Consider the following 10,803-nt stretch of genomic DNA (forward strand, 5'->3'; position numbering starts at 1 on the left):
CATAAACTCAGTGGAAGGACTTGATCAATATGGTTTAATGCAAGACTAAACAACAAATGAATGGAAAAGTTTATGAATGAAAATTGCACAAGCATCTTGCAACAAATGGAAAATAAAAATGCAAATCCAAGATTTGCTCCACATACACAAATATTTCTGACATGAATAGGTACAGGTTCACTGCATATTATCCAGATAACAAAAATTCCATGGACATTTCACATGGATGAGGAGAAAAGGAGAGGAAGGGCAAAGGGTGTGGAAGGGAAAGGAGAAGAGGAGGGAAGACAGGAAGTGGGAGGGTAGGGCAAAGTGGAAGGGGCGGAAAGGAGTGGGGGATAGAGACAGGGGAGAGATAGAAGGGAGGCAGGTCGTGGAAGGAGGGGAGGGAGGGGGGGGGGAGAGAGGAAGGTGGAGAGAATTGATGGAAAGAAGGGAGGAGAGAGGGAGGGACTATGGGGGGAGAGGGAGGGACTATGGGGGGGAGAGGGGAGGGAGGGGAGAGAGAGGAGAGGGGGGAGAACGAGGAAGGGAGTATGGGGAGACAGGGAGGGGATGGAGGGGTGGGAGGGAAGAGAGAAAAGAGAAAATAAAGGAGGGAAGAGAGAAAAGAGAAAATAAAGGAGGGAAAGAAAAAAGAGGGGAAAGGAGAAAGAGGGGAAAGGAGAAAGAGGGGAAAGGAGAAAGAGGAGAACGGAGAAAGAGGGGAGAGAAAGAGGGGAGAGAAAGAGCGGAGAGAAAGAGCGGAGAGAAAGAGCGGAGAGAAAGAGCGGAGAGAAAGAGCGGAGAGAAAGAGCGGAGAGAAAGAGCGGAGAGAAAGAGCGGAGAGAAAGAGCGAGGAAGAGAGAGAAAGCGCGAGAGAGAAAGCGCGAGAGAGAAAGCGCGAGAGGGAAAGCGCGAGAGAGAAAGCGCGAGAGAGAAAGCGCGAGAAAGAGCGAGAAAGTGCGAGAGAGAGCGAGAGAGAGAGAGAGAGAGCGAAAGCGCGAGAGAGAAAGCGCGAGAAAGAGCGAGAAAGTGCGAGAGAGAGCGAGAGAGAGAGAGAGAGAGCGAGAGAGAGCGAGAGAGAGAGAGAGAGAGAAAGCAGGGGGAGAAGGGGGGCAAGGGGGGCAAGGGGGGCAAGGGGAGTGAAAGAAAATAAAGTAGGAAAGGCCAAACAGAAATTAAATGGCCAGTTACATTGTACAAAACAGATAAACATTAATGTAAAAGTAAACACAAAATACTATTTTAATAAAGCAGAAGCGATATATATACTCCAAATAATCAATGAAAAAGTTATAGGAGAATGGGGGGCAGAGCGGTGGGCTGAAAGGATGTGAACATTTAATGCATGTTAAATTTTAATTGTCTATACCCAGAAATAAAGCTGAGCAGATCAGGGTGGTATCAGATCAAACCAATTGTGACATCAAATTCTGTTAATATACTAACACTAAATCCAAAACCTAACTTTACAAATGACCTGAAGGGAAAAATCAAAACCATATATGCAGGTATGATCAGGCCTCCAAATGGAACCAGCAAAACATATCTGGTTTTATCGCTGCACCGATCCTTATCGACTTAATTAGCCAGGCCACTGGGAGACTTGTCTTTGACAACGGGAGAGGGCGATCGTGATCTCTGCCGATGAGGCGAGGAAACCGAACCTCGACGAGCTGACGGAGATGGGGACTGAGAGCCAGAACGTTCATGGGAGGCCGAGCGAGGACGTCCAGCCTTTTGTCGTCGGCCAGAGTCACCATAAGATGATGAACGAGAACGGCTGTAAGAACGACGCCGCCGCCGAGAACTGCAATACACACAATACATTCAAAATCGAGACATTAAGATAGCATGTGCATTTGCACAACAAATAGCTTGAGGGTATCAAATTCAAAGATGTACTACATTCTAGTAGGCATGGATCCCACAATGACGAGTGAGGATATCTAAGTTAGCGTGGATACGATACATATCACGATAGCGAAAAGTTGCTGCACCACTCAGGTAGCTAAGACAAAGAGCTTTCACACCCCCTACCCCTCTACCATTCTGGTGTTTTGCAAGTAAATTAGCAATTTTTTTGTGAAATTGTTACACAACCCCACGCTGACCCCTTTCACAACAAAGGGAAATAATCCATGCAGTCAATAATTCAATTTACATCTCGTCACTCAAGGTCAAACTTTTTGTCAGCAAGTGAATCTTCTTCTGATATCCACTGAACATGGTGACATGAGATTTTTCCAGCGTTCTCGATAGGACATAGCATTAACAAAATCAACGCAACTCAGACTGCAAGAAAATAAACAAACGAACAAACAAATGAAAAATCGGTCAAAGGCCGAGGACTTGCCGGAATGTACTTTTTTTTTTTTTTAATCGGCCATTTTGGATCAAAATGGCGGGAAATCTATGCATGTATATACGCTAAGCAATGGAAAGTAACTGAGTAAGTGTATGCATATCTCTTGTCCTTTCAGAGTTATAGTGGTTTGAAATATCTTTTCAATGAAAACTTGGCCCCCTGACCTTTGACCCCAAAAAGTAATTAAAACCAAGCATTTCTGACCATTTTATGCCACGTTATTTTTCGGGAATTGAATAATGAACATGTTGGTGTTGGTTAGAAGGGAATCGGATAATGTTTGACAGAGTTATTAGTAAAAAAAAACAATTTTTGACCTCGTTTGACCCTACAAGGTCACTCAAGGTCAAAGGTCATGGTGCCAAATGAAATGTCGTATGTGACTTCCTATATCTCAGTAACAGTAAGTGCAAGCATATCTCTTGTACTTTGAGTTATAGTGGTTTTATTTTAAATGAAAACTCGACCCCCTGATTTCACATTTTGGGTGACCTTGAGCTTGACCTTGGACCTATAAAGTTTTTAAAAATTGGGCACAGTCTATTCCAGGGCAAGGCAAATATGTGTGTAAAGTATGGCGATGCTACGTGCAACGATGTAGACGTAGTACTGCGCACAAACAGACAAACAAACCAACCAACCAACATACTTGCCGGAATCTATTCCGGCAAGTAACAAACGGAAAAAACAAACCTCCAGCAGATGCAAGCAAACATTCTGGTCATAAAACAGACATGCTAGAATATTTTCCAAGTGACTCTCAAAATTGTAATGCATCTTTTAGATGAACATTCCAAATCCTGGCAACGTCTTATAATTCCAAAAATTAGTTGAGTGGCAACAGATATATATTTTTTTCCTTTGCTTGCGAAGAACTCAAGAGAAGCTGTCACGGGACCAAGCTATACACAGTTACACACATGTGTTTACTCGTGTTAACGTTAATTGTGCTACGATTGGCCACCGGTCTCACAAAGTGGCAAAGAGGTGCAATGGAGAAAGATTTTCAATCTTTCGGTTTATTTTTCAAATTTATCAACAACCACTTTCACTGGTTGCTCGGCAGACCTAGCATACGATTGGGTATGAAACGTTGCTGCACTGCCCAGAGTAATGGCCACCAGAGGCAGCCAACCCAGTCAGAGACCAACACTGAGAGCACATTCCCAGCTTTCTTCTCAAACGTATAAATTAAAACATACGCAGCAAAACAATGCAAAACGTTTGCCACTTTCCTGCAACAAGGACGTCGCAGTCAGGCATTTCATCAACTTGAACAAAATTATAAACAATATTGCATCTCCCTTTCTGTTTAAGAGTAGCATTTTAGCACATCATGTGACATTAGTTTGTTTTTCTTCAATTCAATATGTCTATGAGGAAGCTTCGTGAATAAACAATCTACAGACATTGTCATGCTTACCCCTCTTCATCACTGTTGTGTTTCTATGTATTGGAGTATGTAAATAAGGTACATCATTCCTTCACTGTTTGTTTATATTCTTCTATATATATATATATAGTCTCTCATTGAAAATCATCAGATATATATATATATCAAAGAAAGTTTTTGTTTGTTTGTTTGTTTGTCTGCACGCACTAATCTCCTGAATGGTGAAAGATAGGAGGAAACCTCTAATACAAAAATGTCGGGACGGGCCCCGGGGAGGTTATAGGCTAGGTGCCGAGGTCTACCTCGGCCGGGCTGGGCCCATTTCGCAATTAAAAGCAGAGCTGAATTATAGTAGTCAATCTTCTACGGCCGCGAGTAAAAGCTGAATTATAGTAGTAAATTCATTCAAAAAGAACCAAAAATGTCAGGACTGGCCCCAGGAAGGTTATAGGCGAGGTGGCGAGGCCGGTCGAGGCCGCTTCGGCCAGGCTGGGCCCATTTCGCAATTAAAAGCCGAGCTGAATTATAGTAGTCAATCTTCTACGGCCACGAGTGAAAGATTACAGTAGTAAATTCATGCAAAAAGAACCCGGGCAATGCCGGGTGCTTTCGGCTAGTGTATGTATGTATGTATGTATGTATGTATGTATGTATGTATATGTATATATGTGTGTATATATATATATATATATATATATATATATATATATATATATATATATATATATGGCCGAGAAAGATATATTTCCTGTCTCTGGTTGGATTTGGACAGATAGCGCGCCGGCCGGGCAACAACAGGCACGCGCTGTTGTCGGTACCGTTGGAAATTTGAAAAAAACAAAAATTGTTGAAGCGCGCTTCCATTTTGACCCTGCGCTTCAACAATTTTTATTTTTTTTCAAATTTCCAACGGTACCTACAATAGCCTGTTGTTGACAGGCCGGCGTGCTATCTGTCCAAATCCAACCAGCCGTTCCAAAGATATGAGTAGTTTTGTGTGCCGTGCCGTCATGAATCCAATCGGCTGGATATTGTCATTTATTGAAACGAAGACGTTTTTTGTCGGGTTCGTGTGAAGCAACCAGAAAACCGAGAGAGCTGTGGGTGGTCTCGTTAGTTAGGCCTGGATCCTATCTCGTTTGTCATGAAGTTGGAAGTGTCTGTGATAATCTGGTGGACTGGGAGAAGAGATCGTGGGAGACCATCGACCTGTTAGACCACTTGCGCATGCGCAGTGTTGACGCGATCGACGCATTGGAATGTTTGACGGTACGGCGAGGCGATCTCGAGAACGAAATGGCAATCTATAATATGCTTGAAGAACTCAATGATTTTCAGAATAAATAATTTTAAAACTAGAACGCCACTCAGTAGAGCGCATACTCCCGCCGTGGGTCAAGTTGGAATAATACGTTTTATTTAACATCCCCTCTCCCCAAAACAACAAGTCAAGTGAATCCACTTGGATTCCGCCCAGGTTGGCACATGGAAATTATGATGTAGCATAATTATCATCTCGGGTCAAGATTTGAAATTATGCCATGGTTTTTGTAAAATTGCTACTAGTATTCACATTATGTACTTTCACCAAAACATACATCATCATAGAAACATACATAGAATTTGGGTCCTCTGGGTCATTTGGGTCATTTGGGTCCTCTGGGTCATTTGGGTCCTCTGGGTCATTTGGGTCCTCTGGGTCATTTGGGTCCTCTGGGTCATTTGGGTCATTTGGGTCATTTGGGTCATTTGGGTCCTCTGGGTCATTTGGGTCATTTGGGTCCTCTGGGTCATTTGGGTCCTCTGGGTCATTTGGGTCCTCTGGGTCATTTGGGTCATTTGGGTCCTCTGGGTCATTTGGGTCCTCTGGGTCATTTGGGTCATTTGGGTCCTCTGGGTCCTCTGGGTCATTTGGGTCCTCTGGGTCATTTGGGTCCTCTGGGTCATTTGGGTCCTCTGGGTCATTTGGGTCATTTGGGTCCTCTGGGTCATTTGGGTCCTCTGGGTCCTCTGGGTCATTTGGGTCCTCTGGGTCCTCTGGGTCATTTGGGTCCTCTGGGTCATTTGGGTCCTCTGGGTCATTTGGGTCCTCTGGGTCATTTGGGTCCTCTGGGTCATTTGGGTCCTCTGGGTCCTCTGGGTCATTTGGGTCCTCTGGGTCATTTGGGTCCTCTGGGTCATTTGGGTCCTCTGGGTCATTTGGGTCCTCTGGGTCATTTGGGTCATTTGGGTCCTCTGGGTCATTTGGGTCCTCTGGGTCATTTGGGTCCTCTGGGTCATTTGGGTCCTCTGGGTCATTTGGGTCCTCTGGGTCATTTGGGTCCTCTGGGTCCTCTGGGTCATTTGGGTCCTCTGGGTCATTTGGGTCCTCTGGGTCATTTGGGTCCTCTGGGTCATTTGGGTCCTCTGGGTCATTTGGGTCCTCTGGGTCATTTGGGTCCTCTGGGTCATTTGGGTCCTCTGGGTCATTTGGGTCCTCTGGGTCATTTGGGTCCTCTGGGTCATTTGGGTCCTCTGGGTCATTTGGGTCCTCTGGGTCATTTGGGTCATTTGGGTCCTCTGGGTCATTTGGGTCCTCTGGGTCCTCTGGGTCCTCTGGGTCCTCTGGGTCCTCTGGGTCATTTGGGTCCTCTGGGTCATTTGGGTCCTCTGGGTCATTTGGGTCCTCTGGGTCATTTGGGTCCTCTGGGTCATTTGGGTCCTCTGGGTCATTTGGGTCCTCTGGGTCATTTGGGTCCTCTGGGTCATTTGGGTCCTCTGGGTCATTTGGGTCCTCTGGGTCATTTGGGTCCTCTGGGTCATTTGGGTCCTCTGGGTCATTTGGGTCCTCTGGGTCATTTGGGTCCTCTGGGTCATTTGGGTCCTCTGGGTCATTTGGGTCCTCTGGGTCATTTGGGTCCTCTGGGTCATTTGGGTCCTCTGGGTCATTTGGGTCATTTGGGTCCTCTGGGTCCTCTGGGTCATTTGGGTCATTTGGGTCCTCTGGGTCATTTGGGTCCTCTGGGTCATTTGGGTCCTCTGGGTCATTTGGGTCATTTGGGTCCTCTGGGTCATTTGGGTCCTCTGGGTCATTTGGGTCCTCTGGGTCATTTGGGTCCTCTGGGTCATTTGGGTCCTCTGGGTCATTTGGGTCCTCTGGGTCATTTGGGTCCTCTGGGTCATTTGGGTCCTCTGGGTCATTTGGGTCCTCTGGGTCATTTGGGTCCTATATTCCTATCCTATAACATATATATCTCCTATAACCTATCCTATAAATATAGATTTGATGACGTCATGTTTACACATCTGAGCGACAGAAATGAGCGACAGAAATGGGTGACAGAAACTAGCTTCACTTTTGAGCGCCCGAAATTCCCAGGCAAACGCTATAACGCACCAGGTTTACAACCTGTGCGTTAATCTATCTATAATTCCAGTAATCTCTGTCTGTCTGTACGTTTGTCTGTGACCGCTGTTTCTCGACAACCACGGGTCCGATATACTTTTAACTTGCCAGGTATATTGCTGGGGACCCGAGGATGTGCCTTTTCAAGGTTTCATATTAATCGGACAATTACTTACCGAGCTATGTCCAAAAAACGATTCAACCAATCAGAGAGCAGCGAACGATCGCGTGTGCCGAACGTGGCGGGCACACTCTGCCTCGGATGGCACATTTGAGAGCGTATTCATTTATTTCACGTTTGCAAACTATGTTGGCGTTAAACTATGTTTTACAACTAATAAAAACGAATTTGCGATTCATTCGCTTTCCTGCGCGTTTGTGCACGCGATGGCGATTTCTTTACCAAACTCCGGAAGCCGTTCGCTTTGGACCAAACCATTGCATGTAAATAGAGGGGGGGCATTGTCACCACTCGCAAGCCGTTCGCTTTGGACCAAACCATTTCATGTAAATAGAGGGGGGGGATATAATTTTAGATATAGATATAGTACGGGCATGCTCTAGTAATTGAAAAAGAAAGTAGGCCCTAACTGTCAGAGAATTTATTTTGATATATCTCGGAATTAGAGAAAAACATCATTTAAGAATAAGAATAAAAGCTTTAATGCAGTAAAACAGAGAAAAAATTCCCCAAAAAAATTCCTGGATCCAGAATAATATCCTGAGCTTTACCAAAAAATAATCAATTCTTCCTTATCCCAAGAGCAATCATCCCACCAACTTTCATCCAAATCCATGCAGAACACACACACACACACACACACACACACACACACACACACACACACACACACACACACACACACACACACACACACACACACACTACTCCCTGGCAGGAGTAATAACTTAAGCCTATGTTCATTATTTACAAAAAGGCCTACCAGTCCCATTGGCTGTCTTTAATTTCTCTCTGGACGGCGCCACGGCAGATGGAGGACCGCAAGGCATGAGGACACAAAAAATAACACCTTTACATGTGCAATCCATGCTTTTCAAAAAAAAAAAACAGCATCGCTGCAACAATTCTGCAACTTTGGTCTGACCAGAGACCAGCAATATATTTTTTTCGGCCTAAAATAAAGTTTTTGTTACTTGCCGGAAAAGATTCCGGCAAGTATGTTGATCTGTTCGTTTGTCCGTTTGTCTGTTTGCAGCACTACGTCTACACCATTGCACGTAGAATCGCCAAACTTGGCACACATATTGGTCTTGCCCTCTAATATACTGTGCCCAAATGATGATGTCATCAGTCACGTGGTTCGGCCGCCATCTTGGAAAAACCGAAAAATTTTGCACCTCGATATCTCAAAGTGCTGAACAGAAAAAATTGAGCCATGGCTCATTGTAAAGAACTCTCCATTGGGAATAAAACATGTTAATGATGACGTCATAGGTCACGTGGTTCGGCCGCCATCTTGGAAAAACGGCAAAACTTTGCACCACTATATCTCCAAAAGTGCTGAACAGAAAAAATTGAGACATGGCTCATTGTAAAGAACTCTCCATGGGGAATAAAATATGTTAATGATGACGTCATATGTCACGTGTTTCGGCCGCCATCTTGGAAAAACCGAAAACCTTTGCACCTCCATATCTCCGAAAGTGCTCAACAGAAAAAATTGAGACATGCCTCATTGAAAAGAACTCTCCATGCGGAATAAAATATGTTAATGATGACGTCATCAGTCACGTGGTTCGGCCGCCATCTTGGAAAAACCGAAAAACGTTGCACCTCCATATCTCCGAAAGTGCTGAACAGAAAAAATTGAGACATGCCTCATTGCAAAGAACTCTCCATGGCGAATAAAATAAGTTAATTATGACGTCATAGGTCACGTTGTTCGGCCGCCATCTTGGAAAAACCGAAAAAACTAGCACCTCCATATCTCCGAAAGTGCTGAATAGAAAAAATTGAGACGTGGCTCATTGTAAAGAACTCTCCATGGGGAATAAAATATGTTCATGATGACATCATCCGTCACGTGGTTCGGCCGTCATATTTGTCCTAAATGGCCGATAAAAAAGTACATTCCGGCAAGTCCTCGGTCTCTGACCGATTTTTCATCTGTCTGTTTGTCTGACTGTTTGCAGCACTACATCCACACCGTTGCACGTAGAATCGCCAAACTTTGCACACGTATTTGTCATGACCTGGAATAGACTGTGCCCAATTGATGACGTCATCAGTCACGTGGTTCGGCCGCCATCTTGGAAAAACCCAAAAACTTTGCACCTCCATATCTCCGAAAGTGCTGAATAGAAAAAATTGAGACATGCCTCATTATAAAGAACTCTCCATCGGGAATAAAATATGTTGATGACATCATAGGTCACGTGTTTCGGCCGCCAAATTGGAAAAAACCGAAAAACTTTGCACCTCCATATATCCGAAAGTGCTGAACAGAAAAAATTGACACGCCTCATTGAAAAGAACTCTCCATGGGGAATAAAATATGTTAATGATGACGTCATCAGTCACGTGGTTCGGCCGCCATCTTGGAAAAACCGAAAAACTTAGCACCTTCATATCTCCGAAAGTGCTGAATAGAAAAAATTGAGACATGGCTCATTGTAAAGAACTCTCCATGGGGAATAAAATATGTTAATGATGACGTCATCGGTCACGTGGTTCGGCCGCCATATTTGTCCTAAATGGCCGATAAAAAAGTAAATTCCGGCAAGTCCTCGGTCTCTGACCGATTTTTCATTTGTTTGTCTGTCTGTCTGTTCGCAGCACTATGTCTACACAGTTGCACGTAGAATCGCCAAACTTTACACACATTTGTCTTGCCCTGGAATAGACTGTGCCCAATTTTTAATTCTCTCGGCTCAAGGCCTCCATTATGATGTCATAATTTGATAATTCGACAAGTACAAAACTTCATCCAATCAAGATGCAATTTCTTGAGCGACATGACGGCATAAACTGGAGAGAAAACAATAATGATGACGTCATCAGTCACGTGGTTTGGCCGCCATCTTGGAAAAACCGAAAAACTTTGCACCTCTATCTCCAAAAGTGATGAATAGAAAAAAATCGAGACATGGCTCATTGGAAAGAACTCTCCATGGGGAATAAAATATTTTCATGATGATGTCATACTGTCATAGGTGCCTCCATTATGACGTCATAATTCGACAAGTACAAAACTTCATCGATCTCGATGAAATTTCTTGAGCATCATCAAGGAAAAAATTAGTTTAGAAAACAAATGATGACATCATCGGTCACATGGTTCAGCCGCCATTTGTCCAAAATGGCCAATAGAAAAGTACATCCCGGCAAGTCCTCAGTCTCTGACCGATTTTTCATCTGTCTGTCTGTCTGCTTGTCTGTCTGTGCACAGCACTACGTCTACACCGTTGCACGTAGAATCACCAAACTTTACACACACGTGTCTTGCCCTGGAATAGACTGTGCCCAATTGATGACGTCATTGGTCACGTGGTTCGGCCGCCATCTTGGAAAAACCGAAAAACTTTGCACCTCCATATCGCCGAAAGTGCTGAATAGAAAAAAATTGAGACACAGCTCATTGCAAAGAACTCTCCATGGGGAATAAAATGTGTTCATGATGATGTCATAGTTACGTCCATTATGACGTCATAATT

At 44.2% G+C, this 10,803-nt stretch overlaps 1 protein-coding gene across 2 annotated transcripts in view; it reads right to left on the reverse strand.

Moving 5' to 3' along the window:
• Positions 1–14: 14 nt before the first annotated feature.
• Positions 15–10,803, reverse strand: part of LOC137412837 (uncharacterized) — a 34,616-nt gene continuing 23,827 nt past the window's right edge. For both annotated transcript variants that reach the window (XM_068098166.2, XM_068098173.2), the window contains exon 5: positions 15–1,792. In XM_068098166.2, the coding sequence (XP_067954267.1) occupies positions 1,564–1,792 (229 nt within the window). In that variant the 3' untranslated portion in view covers positions 15–1,563. The remainder of the gene's footprint in view (positions 1,793–10,803) is intronic.

Source organism: Myxine glutinosa, chromosome 1 (assembly GCF_964187855.1).
Source record: "Myxine glutinosa chromosome 1, kmMyxGlut1.1, whole genome shotgun sequence".
Taxonomy (NCBI): Eukaryota; Metazoa; Chordata; class Myxini; order Myxiniformes; family Myxinidae; genus Myxine; species Myxine glutinosa.